Source organism: Panthera pardus, unplaced genomic scaffold (assembly GCF_024362965.1).
Source record: "Panthera pardus isolate Hobbes unplaced genomic scaffold, ASM2436296v1 HiC_scaffold_2, whole genome shotgun sequence".
Classification (NCBI taxonomy): Eukaryota; Metazoa; Chordata; class Mammalia; order Carnivora; family Felidae; genus Panthera; species Panthera pardus.
This window is the reverse complement of record NW_026526765.1, coordinates 127,710,920-127,730,458: the sequence shown is the minus strand read 5'-3', so window position 1 is coordinate 127,730,458 and position 19,539 is coordinate 127,710,920. Positions and strand designations below refer to the sequence as shown.

General features: G+C 34.6%; 1 protein-coding gene across 6 annotated transcripts in view; it reads right to left on the bottom strand.

Annotated features, from left to right (window-relative positions):
- The window catches only part of CDKL3 (cyclin dependent kinase like 3), a 99,171-nt gene that overhangs the window by 48,457 nt on the left and 31,175 nt on the right, over window positions 1-19,539 (bottom strand). For 4 of the 6 annotated variants that reach the window (XM_053907481.1, XM_053907479.1, XM_053907478.1 and 1 more), the window contains 4 exons: window positions 15,742-15,830; window positions 13,367-13,520; window positions 12,929-13,252; window positions 9,930-10,092 (listed from right to left, as the gene is read on the bottom strand). In XM_053907481.1, coding sequence (XP_053763456.1) covers window positions 9,930-10,092; window positions 12,929-13,252; window positions 13,367-13,520; window positions 15,742-15,830 — 730 coding nt within the window. Of the gene's footprint in view, window positions 1-5,602; window positions 6,214-9,929; window positions 10,093-12,928; window positions 13,253-13,366; window positions 13,521-15,741; window positions 15,831-19,539 lie in introns of those variants that run through there. The other 2 variants (XM_053907482.1, XM_053907483.1) reach the window with 2 other exon arrangements.

The window sequence follows — 19,539 nt, the reverse complement described above, 5'->3', positions numbered from 1 at the left end:
GGGCCAATTTCCATTTAGGGCCCTTTAATTTATACTTTGGCAAAGAGTTCACAGAATAAATTAGCATTACAATAACCAGAATAAGAACAACAAAAACAAAAGGTATAGGCTCCTATTTACACATAAGGGAGCAAATTCCTGTCCACATATTCATATCCTTAGGGATGGTCTGAAACTAAAATAGAGGAAAAAAGGGACATTTTATATACTATAGAGCTATAACTTTTGATAATGACTAAAGTTTTTTTTTTAATTCTTAAGATAAATAGCATATGTTATTCAATACAATTCCATTGCCTAAAATAGTGACTGTATCTCCACTACCAGAACTCTTAAACTGAACTTCTAGTTCCAGCCATGATGGAGTAACAGGTACTGGTCTTACCTCAAACAACAATAAAACTGGACAAAACACATAAAACAACTGTTTCAGATACTGGACAGCAGATCAGGTCAATTTTATCAGAAATAAAAAGGCCCTAAACATACATGCACTTAATAACAGAGCTTCAAAATGTATAAAGTAACTACTAACAAAACAGAAAGGAGAAAAAGACAAATCTAAAATTATAGTTGAAGATTTCAATATTCCTCCCTCAGCAACTGATAAAAGAAGTAGACTAGGGGCGCCTGGATGGCGCAGTCGGTTAAGCGTCTGACTTCAGCCAGGTCACGATCTCGCGGTCCTTGAGTTCGAGCCCCGCGTCAGGCTCTGGGCTGATGGCTCGGAGCCTGGAGCCTGTTTCCGATTCTGTGTCTCCCTCTCTCTCTGCCCCTCCCCCGTTCATGCTCTGTCTCTCTCTGTCCCAAAAATAAATAAAAAACGTTGAAAAAAAAAAAATTAAAAAAAAAAAATTAAAAAAAAAAAAAAAAGAAGTAGACTAAAAATCAGAAAGATAAGAAACCTAAATACAGTATCAACAAACTTGATCTAATTGTCTTTTATAGAACACTATATTCAACTTCAACAAAATATTTATTTTATTTTTATTTTTATTTATTACAGAGAAACAGAGAGAGTGTGAGCATAAGAGGGGCAGAGATAGGAGGAGACACAGAATCCGAAGCAGGCTCCAGACTTTGAGCTGTTAGCACAGAGCCCCACGCAGAGCTTGAACTCACAAACTGCGAGATCATGACCTGAGCCGAAGTCAGACGCTTAACCAACTGAGCCACCCAGGCACCCCAAGATATTTTTTTTCGAGAATACTTATTTTCAAGTATACACATTCATTTTAAGTTTTTTTCAACATTCAATAAGATAAACCATATGCTGGGACATAAAACAGGTCTCAGCGGATTTAGGACCGAAATAATATATTCTCTGAAAATTAAATAAAAAATTGATAATAGTAAGATATTTGGAACCAACCTAAATAGTTGATAATTGAACAACAAAAGAAATCATAAAGGAAATTGGGAAATATTTTTAACTGATTGAAATAATACTATTTAAATTTGTGGCATACAGTTAACATGGAAATTTAAAGCTTTAAATGTTCATATTAGAAAAGAGGAGGGATGCCAGGATGGCTTAGTTGGTTCAGTGTTCAATTTCGGCTCATGTCATGATCTCATGGTTCATGGGTTCCAGCCCCACATCTATCTCCCTCTGGATTCTGTGTCTCCCTCTTCTCTCTCTCTCTCTGCCCCTCCCCTGCTCACACGCAAGCTCTCTCTCTCTTTCTCAAAAATAAATAAACATTAAAAATTTTTTTTAAAATAAGAGATGAGAAGTCTCAAGTCATGACCTCAGCTCCACCTTTCAGGAGCCAGAAAAATAAAAGTTAATAGAAAAACTGCTTCTTCTACTCATAACACTTCTGACACTACCTGGAGTTAGGCCACAGCTGAAGGGCTCAGTGCAAGACTGTCCCTCACTTCAGACTCCAGTCACAAGTCTGAGCCTCTTCTACTTCTTACCAACTGGCTGTAAATCAGGAATTGCCACAACCTCTTTCTTGGGTCTAATAATTTGCTAGAATGGCTCACAGAACTCAGGAAAGTGGTTTACTTGCTATTATCAATTTATTATAAAGGATACAATTCATAAAGAGCCAAATGAAAAAGATGCATAGGAAAAAGTATGTGGGGAGGAGTGCAGAGTTTCCATGACTTTTCTGGGTGCATCATCCTCCCAGGACCCCAATGGATTTACCAATTGGAAAGCTCTCCAAATCCCTTTGTTTAGGTTTTCATGGAGGTGCCAGTATATAGACATAATCGATTAAATCATTGGCCACTGGTGATGAACTCAATCTCTAGCCCTTCTCTCCCTAGAGCTCAGAGCTGAAAATTCTAATCCTCTTGTCATATTGTTAGTTCCTCTCAGAACCAGCCCTTTTACTCTAAGAGGCATCTCATTAGCAAAAACTCAGATGTGGTTGAAAGGGGGCTTCATTATCATAAACTCAGGTATGGGGGTGTCTGGCTGGCTCAGTCAGTAGAGCATGCAACTCTTGATCTTGTGGTTGTAAATGTGAGCCACACGTTGGGTGTAGGGATTATCTAAAAATAAAATCTTTTAGGGCCACCTGGGTAGCTCAGTTGGTTAAGTGTCTGACTCTTGATTTTGGCTTAGGTCATGATCTCACAGTTCATGAGTTCAAGCCCTGCATCAAACTCCATGTTTTTACAGAGCCTGCTTGTGATTCTCTCTCTCCCTCTCTCTCTCTGCCCCTCCCATGCTCACTTGCATGCACACACACACACACACACTCTCTCTCTCTCTCAAAATAAACAAATAAACTTTTAAAACATCTTTTATTTTATTTTTTTAATTAAAATTTTTTTTTAATGTTTATTTATTTTTGAGAGAGAAAGAGTGTGTGCAGCGTAGGAGCAGAGAGAGAGGGAGGCAGAGAATCCGAAGTAAGCTCCAGGCTCTGAGCTGTCAACACAGAGCCCAAGGCAGGGCTCGGACCCATGAGTGGTGAGATCATGGAAGTCAGATGCTTAACCAACTGAGTCACCCAGGCACCCCAATAAAATCAGCAACTTTGATGAAATGAATAAATTATTTGAAGGAGGCAAATTACCAAAATTGACACAAGGAGAAATAATGGATGTGGATATCTCTTAAATAAATTGAAGGAAATTGAATTTGTATATTAAAATATTTCCACAAAGAAAATTCCAGGCCTTGTTGGCTTCCCTGGCGTTTCTTTATTGTCCTTTCTTTTTTTTTAAGTTTATTTTAATTTATTTTTGAGAAAGATGCAGAGAGCAAGTGGCAGAGGGGCAGAGAGAGAAGGAGACAGAATCCCAAGCAGGCTCCACACTATCAACACAGAGCCCTATGCAGAGCTCAAACCCATGAACTGTGAGATCATGACCTGAGCTGAAATCAAGAGTCCAACACTTAACCGAACTAAGCCACCCAGGCACTCCCTCCCTGGAATTTCTAACAAACATTTAAGGAAAAAAGAAAATCAATCTTTCAGAAAATAGACGAAGAGAGAACACTTCCCAACTCATTTATAAAGCAACATAACACTGACACCAAAACCAAACAAGTACAATATAAGGAAAAAAAAAAAGGACTAAAATTCCTCCTTAACATGAATGTCAAAATCCTTAATAAAATATTAACCAACCAAATCCAAAACAAAACATAAAAAGGATCAAGTGATATTTAATCTCAGGAATGTAAGGTTGATTTCACATTCAAACATCAGTTAATATAATTCACATTAACATAATAAAGAAGGAAAATCCTAAGAACATCTCAGTTGTTATGGGAAAAACATTTAACAAAATTTAACATCTGCTTGAGCAAAGAGAAAGGGAAGAAACCTTCCTCAGTGTAATAAAAGTCATGTACATAAAACCTGTAACTAACATCATAATGGGAAAAAGCTGAATGTTTTCCCTCCAGTACAGGAAAAAAAGCAAGGATGTCCATTCACTCTCACTACTTCTGTTCAACATTGTCACATGTTCTAGTCAGTGCAATAAGGCAAGAAAAAATAACAAAAGGCATAAACATTGGAAAGGAAGAAGTAAGACTATCTTTATCTGTAGATGTTATGATTGCCTATCTGGGAAATCCTAAGGAATATAAAAAAAGAAGGAAGAAAAGAAGGAACAAATGAAATTAGGAAACCTACTAGAATAAATTAAGTGAATTTAGCAAAGTCTCCGAATACAAGATCAAGATAGAAAAACAAACTGTACTTCTGTATATTAGCAAAACCAACTGGAAAATGATATTTAAAAACAATACTATTTATAATGCATCAAAAAAACAAAATACATAGAAACAAATTTAATGAATGACGTGTAATACTGGTATAAAATATTACAGACAGAAATTGAAGAAGATCTAAATAAATGGAGAGTTTATCCTCATGTATTGAAAGACTTAATATTGGGGTGCCTGGGTGGCTCAGTTGGTTAAGCGTCGGACTTCGGCTCAGGTCACGATCTTGCGGTCCGTGAGTTTGAGCCCCGCGTCGGGCTCTGGGCTGATGGCTCAGAGCCTGCAGCCTGCTTCCGATTCTGTGTCTCCCTCTCTCTCTGACCCTCCCCCGTTCATGCTCTGTCTCTCTCTGTCTCAAAAATAAATAAACTTAAAAAAAAATTTTTTTTAAAGAAAGACTCAATATTATTAAGATATCAATTTTCCTCTAACTGATATATAGATTTAACACAATCCCAATTAAAATCCAAGTAGACATTTTTTGTACAAGTTGAATCCTTTGATATTGATGTAGGATCAACAAATACCCAACTGCAACAGGTAAGAGGCAGACTGTTGAACCTACTACAGGGAACAACTCTTAATTTCCCTGGAGGAGATGAGTTGCTAAAAGTAACAGGAATTCTATTAGAAAAGTAAATTATGTATAATAATCTCGGGTATTAATTCCAATCAAACTTAAGATAAAAAGAGGGGCACCTGGTTGGCTCAGTCAGTCAAGTGTCCAACTTTTGGTTTCAGCTCAGGTCATGATCCCATGGTTCGTGAGTCCGAACCCTGCCGGCTCATGGAACCTGCTTGAGATTCTCTTTCTCTGTCTCTCCCTTTGCCTCTCACCCACTCGTTCTCTCTGTCTCTCTCTTAAAAATAAAATAAAAACTTAAAGATAATTAAAATAAGATAAAAAGTATTACAATACTGTAATAAAGAAATTACGTTTTCCTTTGTTTCTCATGTCTATTTAATAAGTACCAAATCAGGTAAAGCCCTGGTAAAATACCAGATAATGCCACTTTATTATTGTTGTTGTTGTTTTAAGAACAGGACAATCAAGAATTTTAGTGGTGTACCTCTTCCAGGTTGTACATACTTATGGAATAGAAAAAGTCTGTACCAAATAAAAGGCACTATCAGATGGAACAAGGAAACTGGAAGAGTGCTGGGAGTCATTCAAAAGAATAAAAGGATTATTAACTAAGTGGAATTTAAGTGAAAACAAAACAAAAAAGAATAAAACAATTTAAATAACACTTGAATATCATACAATCTTCAGATATTTTATAAATATTTTAAATGCTTTTACAGCTAAGAACATACTTTTTAAAAAAAATTTTTAATGTTTATTTATTTTTGAGAGACAGAGACAGAGCATGAGCGGAGGAGGGGTAGAGAGAGAGGGAGACAGAATCCGAAGCAGGCTCCAGGCTCTGAGCTGTTAGCACAGAGACTGACGTGGAGCTGGAACTCATGAGCCGTGAAATCATGACCTGAGCCTAAATTGGACGCTTAACTGACTGAGTCACCCAGGTGCCCCAAGAACATACTTTTAATCATGTAAGGGTAAGAAGAGCTTTTAAAACAATGGGTCAGATATTTCATTAAGAACTCACTTCAGGAAGCCTGAGCATTCTAGGAGATAAAAGAGACTTCAGGTTATGTGATTAGCAAAGAGCAAATATCAGAGTATGTATAGTATGTGTTGTATGACAGGATGTGTTACGTAACTCAGTAACCATGGCAAGTAAAGAAGCAGGCGGAGAGGGAACTTCATAATTCTAAACTAACAGAATTCTTAGAAGAATACAAAACACTGAATGGTTTGCTAACGAAACAAAGTTGGATGATGCTAATGCAAGATGCATGGCTGTCTTAATAGCTCATGTTACATTTCTATTGTACATAAAATAAGAGGAGACTTGCCAATTTGTATTTTTAAGATTTAAAAGAAAGAACACTACCAGAAAAAACCTGTTCCTCTTCCAATTCTTCCCCTTAAAATGGCCATCTCCACCCTAAAATCAGAAACCAAGCCAGTAAGACCAGAAATAAGAACTTAATTACATGCTGCCAAAACCTTGACTGTATTAGCGTTAAATTATATGTAATAATATGTTTTATATAAACTACTAAATGATAAACATGCAGGTCAAGCCAAAAGATTTGCTTCAGTGCTGTCCTCAATTTCAATCCTCTTAAATGACCTTCATGATATGTTTAAATGCTGTTCCAGAATATTTAGTGTGGAACCAAATCTTATTTCACGCTTATCAAGTGTAATTGTTTGCTCAGAAATGTTTGGTGCTATTAGACATTGGGATCTCGTTTTAATACACAATTAGAAACTTTTCCTTCTATAATTATAAAGTTCTGAACCAAAGCTAAGAATGACCATTGATTATACATGACTAAGACAACACAACATCAAATAAAATTATCTGACTTAATGTAAGTTGCAGTTTTATTAGAATGTACCAGTTGGGCAATTTCTATAACTTAGTGTTTAAATTAAGAAAACATGAATAATTTAAAGACTAATAAATTTTTAAAAATTTCAGTGAATATACACATAACTACACAGGATTTATGGTGTATCTGTAGGATTCTCTAGTCAGCATTCGTTGTGCGTGTAATATTAATAAAAAGGATTTTTTTTTTTTTAACCATACAATGATTCTGGGATTTCCTGAATTTTCAGCTGCTGCATTTTCTACTCTACACCTGGTAGGTTCTTCTTCCTTTCAGTTTGTGCATTTCCTGTATTCTAAAAAGTAAATAGAAACAGGACCTTAATTGAGGAAATGGTGAGTCTTTGGCTAAGGAAATATAGCCACAGATAAGTACTTATACTTTGCACCTGGGGTTTGTTTTATACGGGACACTCTTTAGCAAAGTATTCCTCATGATCATCATGAAACAGAACTGAAGGTGGCTTTTGTATGGATTCTTTTCTCTCTTGCCTAACTCATCAGCAGTAATTTAGAGTTTCTCTTAGATTATGTTGTCTATTCAATATATGTATGTTGATATATATATATATAGATATATATATATAGATATATGTGTGTGTCAATATGTACACTAGTTCAGCATACATTTAAGATGCCTGAAGGGGTTGAATGTACAACTGGGAAGCACATGGATCTGACTAGATAATTCAAAAACAAGTCAGTGGCACAGCCAGGAACAGAACAAGAAAGTTGCTATATCCTATCTTGCATTTTTAAAACCATGTCATACTCTATTGTGCCCTAAAATAATAAACTACCAATTCAAAGTTTAGTTTCTTAATTCTGACATTAACATATTATGAATGGGCACATATTGTGAATGGGCAGCACAAATAAACGACAACCATCACTGATTACTTCTCTAATAACTATAACTGTTTCAAGGTCACTCTTGAGAAGGTCAACTTTTAAGCGTTCTACACCACAGGAGCAAGAAGGGATTTTCCCTTCCTATTTTTTTTTTAATTTTTTTTTTAACGTTTATTTATTTTTGAGACAGAGAGAGACAGAGCATGAACGGGGGAGGGTCAGAGAGAGAGGGAGACACAGAATCTGAAACAGGCTCCAGGCTCTGAGCTGTCAGCACAGAGCCCGATGCGGGGCTTGAACTCACGGACCGCGAGATCGTGACCTGAGCCGAAGACGGATGCTTAACCGACTGAGCCACCCAGGCGCCCCCCTTCCTATTTATTTAAATGAAATCTTTAAATGAAAGAATTAAGAGTTCCTTTCTTCCTGCATTGGAATATAATTTTAGTTCCAGAGGCTCTCATGGGACAGTGGGATAAATACATGCAGCACGTTACCAGGAGCCTAATACACAAACTCAGGGAACTAATTTAGTCAGTCATTTGAAGAATGTGCAAAGGGTGTGCTACTCAACAAGCTGCGACATCAGTAAGTCACCCAAGTTTAAAACTTTAAGGCCACCTCACTACTTTCTACGGTGAACTAAAAAGTGACCATTAATGACTTTCTTGTTCTATCTAGAAAACATCTCTTTTCTGCAAAGTGGATTGTGGAGTTCTTAACAAGTTCTAAGCTAAAAATAAGGCCTAAGCATCACTTTGAAGATATATCTAACAGTATTTGATAACTCTTTAATCCAAATGATGTAGCGATTGAACAGACTTGGTGAAAACACCTTCTTACATGGTTTCGAAGTGTCTCTATTTTGCTAATTTCTTCAAATTTCCTTAATAAGTATGTGCTAATTTCATCATGAATTTAAAAATATAATCAATTTTATTTATAACATGAGAAACTGATTTAATGAAGTTGCTCACCTTACAAATGTGTAGCATAGAAGGCCATTTCTATGATTTAATTCATACCCATTCTAAAAGAATACCTTTAGAGAGTATACATTTGGATACTGAGGATCTTGAAGATTTCCAAATAAATTCAAGACTCTCTCTGGGAGATAGGGGTTGGGATATTTCAACAATATTATCTGATAGCTAGCTGAGAACAAATCTTTGTAAAAATAGAACTATTGGTGGAAAGCAAAGATGGCAGAATAAACTGAAGAGAAAACAGGAAGAAAGGGGCTCAGCATTACATAATACACTCAGCATACATAATATTTTCCCTGGGTACCGTATATTCTAATCACTCAACGTTCAAATGAGGGTTAGTATTAATTACCCCAAAAAATAACTTCTAAAAACTTTTATTAATATGTTACTTTCAGAGAATATAAATCTGTTTCTCAGGTTCAAAGATTACAGAATTTTGAATGTTTATGTAACTTTTAGTAATAACTAAATTTACACACCAAGTCAAGGGTTCCAAACAGCACTCCTTACTAAAATTATAAACAAAAAAGGTTTTTTTGATCCTTATTATGTAAAGTTGGTATTTTAGTTGAATCTGTTTTCTTTGATTCCCTTTTCAGCACTTTTATCAGTTTAACTTTTGCAAAAATATATACAACAGTGACAACTTGTTATTCCTACCTTGAAATTTTACTTTCCTTTTTAAGAGTTTCAAATAGAAATTGTGATATCCACTAGAGTCAGTTCCTCAATATATTAAAATGGAACTTAATAAATCATCAGCTATAGTGGTAAAACATGCCAATCATAAATGATTTGTTTTACCACTTTACAGATAGCCTTACAGGTATTAAAAGAAGACATTTATTTTTTAAATTCTGCATATTAAGTGGATCAGATAATTCCTCTTGAATTACATTCAAGTACTATATTCTTGCTATTATAATAACTTTTCACAAGGTGTCACTGTTCTTCAAAGAAACAAAACATTTACTCTAAAAAAAAAAAAAAAAGTGTTTCATTTTAAGAGCTCAATACATGTTACAAATCTTAATCTACTGTATCTTCGGATGTCAGAAGCACATATATCATTCCTACTATTGTATGGGCAAAAATCATGGAGAAACAAAGGAAACTGATTTACTCCAGGTCATATACGGAACCAAAATCACTTTCCTCAAATACTGTACGAACATTTCAACAATACTGAGCTACTGAAAAATTTGTCTTTTAAAGTTTTCTTAATCCTTCTTTAAAAGTATCTCCTTTAAGACTTACCTCTTCTTTGACTATGAGAAAAGAAATTCTCATCAGCTGAAAATATTTTTCAAAGCAATCTATTTTCTATCTAAATTATATTATAAATGTAAGCTATCTTACAAAAAAAAGGTCTTGTATAAGATAACATCTGGAAATTTGTAAGGCTGTGCAACAGATATGTACCTTCCATTCCTTTCATCTCCTTGGGCTGTATCGTGAAAGGCAGTTCTGGGAAATGGAATTCCTTCCTGTCAGATCTGGAAAAATTCAGCTTTCTTTTGTTTCCATTTGCTATTTGGTCATTTTGACCTGTTCGCTCATTAAATATACCCTTCTCCATTTGGCTCTAAACAAACAAATAAGTAAGAGTTAATTTAAAAAAAGATGTGTAACTATTTTTTGAATCATAAGCCTAAAATTGCCAGCCATTTGGAAGGTAATAGGATAGTCATAAAAGGTCTACATTTGCAAGGTTATTTAATAATTAAGAAGTAGAATAGAATACCATTAAACACATAAACAGATCGAATTCCAATAAAAGTTTCATGAAGCAAACTTTTAAAGATATATTGGATAATCTGAGAATACTAGTGTTGATGAGAAGCATAATCTTAACTTTTAATTTATAATCCTGCTCATTGTACTCTGACTTTGACAAACTGCTTCAGTTCATTTTATTAACAATTTATTTTCCATTTACAAAATGATGCACTCTGGACATATTGAAAACCTGAGAACCCAGAACTCTAGAAATGTGTTACCTATTTTCACTCATTTGGCAACAGATGACAAAAAATCTGCTAAGTTAATGAACACTCTACCACAATGTAATATGTAGTATGCCACTGTGTAAATATATATTAATGTGCTTAATGACTTGCTTGCTCTTAGATAGATTTGTGTTGTTTTCATTTTTTATTATTATAAATAACATTATGCTTCAATTTTTAATAAGCTACTTCCCTATGTAAAGCAGTAAGGCAATGAACTACACTGATTGCATTTTTCTTTAAAATAATTTTTTTTAATGTTTATTTATTTTTGCGAGAGAGAGAGTGTGTGAGCAGGGGAGGGGCAGAGAGAGAGGGAGACACAGAATCTGAAGCAGGCTCCAGGCTCTGAGCTGCCAACACAGAGCCTGATGTGGGGCTCAAACTCGTGAACCGCAAGATCATGACCTGAGCTGAGGCTGGATGCCGAACCTACTGACCCACCCAGGTGCCCCACTGATTATATTTTTCTAGTGAAAAGTTTGATGTGTCTATTTGGTAATTGCCTTTAATCTATAAATAAGATATTAAAAACACTTTGGGGGCAGTAAAAGACCAAAAAGTCTTGTGCCTTTTTTTTTTAAGATTCTATTTTTTTTTTAACTAATCTCTACACACTACGTAGGGCTCAAACCTATGAACCAGAGGATCAAGAGTCACATGCTCTTCTGACTGAGCTAGCCAGGCACCCCAAGTCTTGTGACTTTTAAGGGTGAAAATCTTAACTTTTTTTGTGCAAGTCACACACATACAGAAATCAAATTATAAGAAATTAACGAAAACTGAAAGCACTAAGGAAATGATGGCCTATTTTCATCTCAGGAGGGAAAAAAAAAAAAGCTAAAAGCACATTTTTTAAAATGTTGGAGCCCTAAAGATAGAAAAAAGGATTGAATGGGGAGGGAGTCAAGGATAAAGTTTAAAAGAGGCCATGTTTTAATGACTAGGTTCTTGCCTTACTTGAGTGGGACCTACATCCTCTTGCCTGCTATTAGACATAAACTGTACAATAGATTGTGAAGAAGTATGTCTCTTTTTCACTCTTTCAGTCAACCTATTATTTAAAAATGAAGGCAAAGTTATTAGAACTCCCCATAAGCACTTCTGTTTTAGCTTCAGTAATGAAGTGATATCATGGCAGTCTACAGTTTGAACACTGAGTGCCAAAATGCAATCACATTGTGTAAATGCCAATTGATAGAAGTAGGTGAAAACAGAGCAGAGAACAACTTGCTCATGGCTAACATCAGTGGTAACAACCATGTTGTGGGCTCACTCCAGCTGGCCTACTTGGTTTCTTGTATTTGTTCTAAATCTGGATCTCTTAACTACTGGTTTCTGAATTTCTGAGCTTGGTTTCCAAGGCTGGCTTACAACCATGGTTATTGCAACTAGGGTTTTGGGGTCCTCTCAAGAACAAATGGGCTCTTGCTGTCTGTAGACTGTTGTACCTTTGGACTGACACAGAAACGTCCACTGGCCCACTGCTGCAGCCATTGAGCTTTACAACTTACAGCTCAAATGCTAGTATGGGCTTGGGATGCTGAATGTAGTCTCCTTCCTAACCCAGGTTCATGGTAGTGTCCCTAAGTTTAAAGATTTTTTTTTTATTATTTTATTTTAGAGAGAAAGAAAGAACAGGAGCATGGGAGAGGACAGAGGGGGAGAGAGACAGACAGACAGACAGATAGACAGAGAATCCTAAGCAGGCTCCACACTCAGTGTGGAGATTGGTGCAGGGCTCCATCCCATGACACTGAGATCATGACCTGAGCCGAAATCAAGAGTTGGACACCCAATCAACTGAGCCACCCAGGCGCCTCTCCCTAAATTTAAAACTATCCCTGATGCCTTACTAAATAGACCCTTGCTATATACATCACACTGCCCTTGATTAACCAGACTCATGGTACCAGTCTTTCAATCTGTATCAGTACCTAAATCTACAACTGGCCCAATATGTTGTTTTCCTCCCCAAATACTTGATCTTCAAAGGCTATTTGACTATAAACGATTATTTTCAACTATTCTCCTCCATTTAGAAAATCTGCTATGATACAGAAAAAAATGCTTACTTTGTTATACCAAGGCACATCAGTCCCAGAACCTAGGTCATATCAACTTTTTCTTCTTCAAATGGGAAGAAATTATCCTGAGGCTCTTGTTTTTAAAAGTGAGGTTTTTCCCAAAGGCATAAGTGGAAAATTAGACATCTATATAGGTAAGAAAAGTTAATTTCTTCTATGGCATTCTTAAGAAACATTCAGTAATGTCCTATTATTATAATTTCAATATATCCTCAAATTCAGTTTATATACAGACACTATGAACTTGATTCCTTGAAACACCTTTATATAGGAATGTTGTATCACTTAGGTTCATTTCCTTCTGTCTTTTTTTGTCACAACTCACCTTGGAGTGGGAAAGATTTGACACGGGATTTGAAGCCACCAAATTACTGCTAGTTAGATTGATAGGTGGCATCATCATACTACCTCCAGCATGTGGATCATTTTTCATTCCATTAGAGTTAGTGCCGCGATTGACAGGGTTTGGTAGTTCACTGATTACAGATTTTGTGTCTTGAGATATAGTATGAACATTTTCAATTGCATCCTGTTGACAATGTCCACCTTCACACTCTGTCTTTTTTGATTCTAAGATATCTCCTTTTCCTCCTTTGACTTTAATAACTCTGACTTTGATCTCCTTGGGCCTTTTCTCTTTTTCCATTTCCTGGAATAGGAAATATCCAAACATCCAAAATCTCAGTCAGAAGAACAGTTATTTTTATCATTAGAGTGCTACTTATAATACAGTTATATTGGCCAGAAAGAGAATAGTCTTTACCTTTCCCAAAATTGGAGTACTTAACATTGTATTGGTAGAAGTTGTTTTCCTTTCATCTTTCCTAAGTTCATTTTCTTTAGAATTCTCTTTTGGCTTTATGTATGAATTGACTTTTGCTTCTTGTAGTAATTTAGCTCTCAGTTCTGGTATAAATCTGATAAAACAAGCAATTATCAACCAATAATCTTTTATTTATATAAAGTATTTTATCTTTAATGTACCAGTTAATCAATTAATTTACGTGCTAACTACAGCATAAATAAGTTATTAAAAATGCACGTGTGCCAAGAGATGGTACAATATTTATTTAATACAAATTGCTTCCTGGTAAAGATAAATCTTCCAAAAATTTTGGCATGGGAATTTACTATATAAAATTTTAGAAAACTTTACTCAATAAAATTATTTTTTTAATTTTCATAAATGTATTATTCTTTCCAAGGAAAACCCAAACCATTTTGTCCTTTTTGTGTTTCTTCAAAGTAACAGTACTTAAAAGATGAACTAATTAGGGGCGCCTGGGTGGCTCAGTCGGTTGAGCGGCTGACTTCGGGGCTCAGGTCACGATCTCGCGGTCCGTGAGTTTGAGCCCCGCGTCAGGCTCTGTGCTGACAGCTCAGAGCCTGGAGCCTGCTTCGGATTCTGTGTCTCCCTCTCTCTGACCCTCCCCCGTTCATGCTCTGTCTCTCTCTGTCTCAAAAATAAATAAACGTTAAATTTTTTTATTTAAAAAAAAAATTTTAAAAAGATGAACTAATTAGTTTCTGAAATCTTAGTCTAGAGAAATATTTTTAGTACAAAATGTAACAGAATACATCAATATTAAAGGGAGATGATTTTGGTTTTAGTTTGATTTTTTTATGTTACTTATTTTTTAATAGAAAACCATTCACATGGCTCAGAACGTAAAAGGCTGTATTGAAAAGTCTCCTTCCTACCCTGCCCCTGAGTTGCACAGTTCCCCTCCCTGAAGCAGCTATTATTATCACTTTGGAGAAATTTTATTTTATTTATTTTTTTAAGTGGCTCTACACACAATTGGGTCTTGAACTCACCCCCCAAGTTCAAAAGTCACATCCTCCACCAACTGAGCCAGCCAGGTGTCCCTTAGTTTGTGGAAACTTTAAAATACCATTCCATGAGTAAATTCTTCCCTAGTTCAACCCAGTCTTGACAGGGCTGTGCAGGGCACATGTCTAGTAAAGGGGAGTGTGAAGAGACGAAGAAAATAAACAGTGTGATTCATTTGGCTGAATAAGAAAATGTCATACTTCTGCCAAAACTCCTTTGCATTGCAGAAGGCTCTGTGAAAGGGAGAGGTCACTTATCAAAGGAAAAGGTCTTCTCCAAACATTTTCTGAGAATTTGATCATTGGAATTCAAGAACTTTCACCCCATCATGCTAAAATCCTAGTATCTAAGTATCCAGGAGAAATCAACTTGGTCTATGGAGAAGTGATATAAAGCAACTTTTTAATTCAATAACTGGCACTTTTTTCATCAATGGATTTTCAATATACCTTCTTTACATTTTTTATTTTATATTAAAATTCTTAAAATGCTTAAAGTTCTAAGTACTCTAAAGGATTCTCTCTTCTTTGCCTTTTTCTATTATAGTGTATCTTCCATGGCAGTTCCTGGAACTTTCCATGCCTAATCTTAAATTCATCACATTTTCAAATGATGTCCATATTTTCTGACCTCACATCCAAAGACCAACTGAATGACTCTGCAATTAAAGAAAAAATTCTTCTTTCAAAGCCCAAATAGAAAACGGTGGGTTTTCTTTTAAAGAAATACAGCTGATTTATAAATATACACTGTCATTATATGTTTCATATACAATGTTGGACACAGAAGGACTAGAGGCATGGTCCCTACGTTCCAGAAATTTCCATTTTGGTAGGGACAATATGACAACAGGGACTGCAATAGAGAATAAATAAAGCAGAGGGAAAAAAATCATTCGGGAAATAAATGCCAACTATAACATATAGATCAGAGAAGCTGTCAGAAGAGGAAAAACCAGACTATTCTGAGTCAGAGGTCCAAATGGGAATAAAGTTAAACAGTACTGATTGTTTATTTACTATCTTCTGGCCTATGATTGCCATTGAAAATGTGTGTAAAGAGCTTAGCATACTGCCTAGGAAATAGTAACTGTAATGAATGTTAACTACAATTATTTTTATTACAATTTTCATCATAACACCTGTGAACCTACCATACACCTAGTCAATAGCGAGGAACTCAGTAAAGTTTTTGTTAAATTGAATTTTCTCTGTGTGTAACATTAACCTATGCAGCAATTCTCATGCTACTAAAACTTCCTAATATAAAACACTATAAAGTCCATAATCACTCAACATGCTTACTTTTCTATAAATCCATCTCTAGTAAAATACTCATGATGCAAAAGATCAGTTGACGATGTCCTCTCAGCAGGATCAATTTGTAAACAAGCCTAGAAAATGAAAAAAAAAGATTCTAACATTAATAAGTTTCTAACAGGGCTCTATAAGGTAAAAATTAAATTGACCTATGTAGAAGTTAACTAATTACCCAGAGCTAAAAAGATTCTTAAGAAGATGGAATTAGACCTTAGAAATTTCTGACAGTGAGTTCTGACCATTTATTTCCCTAAGAAATTTGTACTTGTAAAGCATTATTACAGGTTAAACATCCTATGATTCTAGCCAAAACAGAAGTCGGTTTGTTTCAGCTGCAATTAGCAGAAATTAATTTGTTCTTTTTGATCCTCTTATCAGCACCATAAGGTGAAAAGTTCATGGATTATTATTTCCCTTTTACAGTACTAGAAGCATAATTAGTGATTTACCATATGAGGATTTTAACTCATTGTCTGAATCCTAATCCAGTGCTCTTCCTATAATACAACTTCACAAACCTTCAAGCACTCAAATCTTTCAATAATCCATTATAAGAACAGCTCTTTTCTCTTACCCTATTTTGAGAATATTTCAACTGAATAGAGATTTAAAAAAAAAAACCCACAAAACAAAAACAGGTGATAGAAGTAAGAGTTTTAAAAATAAATTGAAAGGAGCCTGGGTAGCTCAGTGGGTTAAGCATCCAGCTTCGCTCAGGTCATGATCTTACGGCTCATGGGCTTGAGTTCCTCATTGGGCTCTGTGCTGACAGCTCAGAGCCTGGAGCCTACTTCAAATTCCGTGTCTCCCTCTCTCACTGCCCCTCCCCTGCTCATACTCTGTCTCTCTCTCTGTGTGTCTCTCTCTCAAATATAAATAAATATTTTTTAAAAATTAATCATTTAAAAATAAGTCGAACATAAATCTTTACATGGTTGTAAATAGAAGATATTTTATTAATATTAATTAACTATTAATTAATATATATTATTATATATAATTATTAATATATAATATTTATAATCAATAAATAATATATTTATTATTTAATATTATATTATATTATATTTACTATAATAATATAATAATTAATTAATATATATTATTATATAATTATTTATATATAATATTTATAATTAATTATATATAATAATTGATTAATATAAATTAACATTAATTTATTAATATTAATATTAATGGTAGAATTTGAATAAAATTCATTTGCATCATAATTTTCATTCTTCCTTTTAAAAAAGGCAAAGAATAATAATAATTGGTAACTTTTATTGATGTTTACTGTGTGCCACACAACACTCCACCTAGCTTTTTCCTATTATTTGATCCCAGCAACAACCCTACAAGGTATATATTATTACTCCCATTGCACAGATAAAGAGACTGAGGCCCAGAGAAATCAATTTGTCTAAGATCTAATAAATAAAAGTGTAATTAAAATCCAGAAAAACCAAGGTAATTGAATATAATATTACCTTTTCATTTATGTCCAAATATGTATGTTTAAAGTGATTCACAAAAAAAAGTTGTAAAGATCTGCTATACAACAATAAGAATATAGCTAATGTATAACTATACTATACATTTTGAAATTTGGTAAGAGGGTAGATCTCATATTGTGCATTTTTTACTGTAATAAAAATATATTGAGTCACAAAGCAAAACTGAATTCATTATCCACTTTATGATGCGGGAATACCCATACCCTTAAAACTGCAACTAGTTAAAAATATATACTTATTTTAGAGTGTAACAGTAATCTGTCAATAAAATTTATTAAGAAAAATGTTAAAAAGTCTGCCCAAGTCATAGCCTATTAGAGGTAGACTAAATTAGTCCTTCTCTGAATAATATAACCAGAAAATTTAAATCTATGCCCTAGTTTGGAAAATGTAAAATATGATACTTTGAGAAACAGACTGGCAGTTTCATTAAAAATCAAACATACACATACCTTAAACCCACCCACCATTTCAGTCTTAGATATTTACTCAAGAGAATAAAACTATACATCTACACAAAGACATATACATGAATGTTCATAGCAATTTTATTTGTAACAGCCAAAAATAGGAAACAACCCAAAACAAGGGAATAGATTAATAATTGTTACAGATCCATACAATGGACTAGTACTCAGCAATAAAAAGGAATCAACTACTGATACACACAAAGCCATGAATGAATCTCTAAACCATAATGCTGAGTTGAAGAGTACATACTATGTAATTCCATGTATATATATTCTAGAAAATGTGAACTAATCTACAGTGACAGAAAGCAACTCAGAGGTTGTCTGGGAACTGAAATGATGGGAAAGATAGATTGTAAAAGGACAAAAGGACATTTTGTAGGGTGATGGAAATGTTAGATATCTTGATTGTGGTGGTGGTTTCATAGGTGTATACACCTATCAAAACTCATCAAATTGCAAATTTTAAGTATGTGTAGTTTACTGTATATAAATTATGTCACAATAAACTTGCTTACAAAATTTAAATCTAGGAAATGATACATGCTTTGCCCAAATATTAAGATGTATTTTAAAGTTGCAATAGTCGGGGCACCTGACTGGCTCAGTCAGTGGAGCATGTTACTCTTGATCTCAGGAGCTAAAGTCATATGTTGAGTATAGAGATTACTTAAAAATAAAACCTAAAATAAAATAAAATAAAATAAAAGTGGGAAGGAGTAATTAAAAACAAAAATAAAGTTACAATAATCAATTAAACTGGTACTTACGCTAGATTAAAGAAAGAAATCAATGAAATAGAAATAGACCCAAGCATGTATAAGTATTTTGTCTATGATAAATGTGGCAAACCAAGTCACTGCATTATTCAAGTTGAAGAAAAATATTTACAACATATATGATAAAGACTAATATGCTTATTACTTCACAAATCTATATGAAAAAAGATGGTCTAATTGACAAATAGTTTAATCATTCTTAAATATTGTTTATATTATTTCTATAGATTTATATTATATATTATATACTAATAATTTTTCATTATTATGACCAATTTATATTGTATTATATTAATAATATAGGTAAAATATTCAACCTTTCCTGTAATCATATAACTGCAACTAAAAAAAAGATGCTATTTTAAACTTATTAAATCGGCAAATATTTTGTAATGCCTGGCTGGCTCAGTCAGTGGAGTATGTGACCCCTGATCTTGAGGTTATGAGTTTGAGCGCCACATTGAGTATAGGCGTTACTTTTGAAAAATAGGCAAATAGGAGCATGTGGGTGCCTCAGTCAGTCGAGCATCAGAGTCTTGATTTTGGCTCAGGTCATGATCCCAGGGTTGTGGGATTGATCCCCATGTCAGGCTCCGCACTGGGTATGGAACCTGCTTAAGATTCTCTCTTTGCCCCTCCCCTGCTCATGGTCTCTCTCTCTTAAAATAATAATAAACATTTTTTAAACAATAAAAAATAGGCAAATATTTTAAAAACTGTAATATCCAATGTTAGATTGAGAGTGGGAATTTATACCCAATGCTGCTTGGGAGTACTTGAGTATAAATCAGTAAAACCTTTCTGGGGGAAAATATAGAACAATATATCAAAACTTCTGAAAAATGGGGCGCTTGGGTGGCTCAGTCGGTTAAGCAGCCGATCTCAGCTCGGGTCATGATCTCATGTTTCGTGGTTTAGAGCCCTACATCAGGCTCTGTGCTGACAGCTCAGAGCCTGGAGCCTGCTTTGGATTCTGTATCTCCTTCTCTCTCTGTACCCCCCTCCCCACTCATGCTC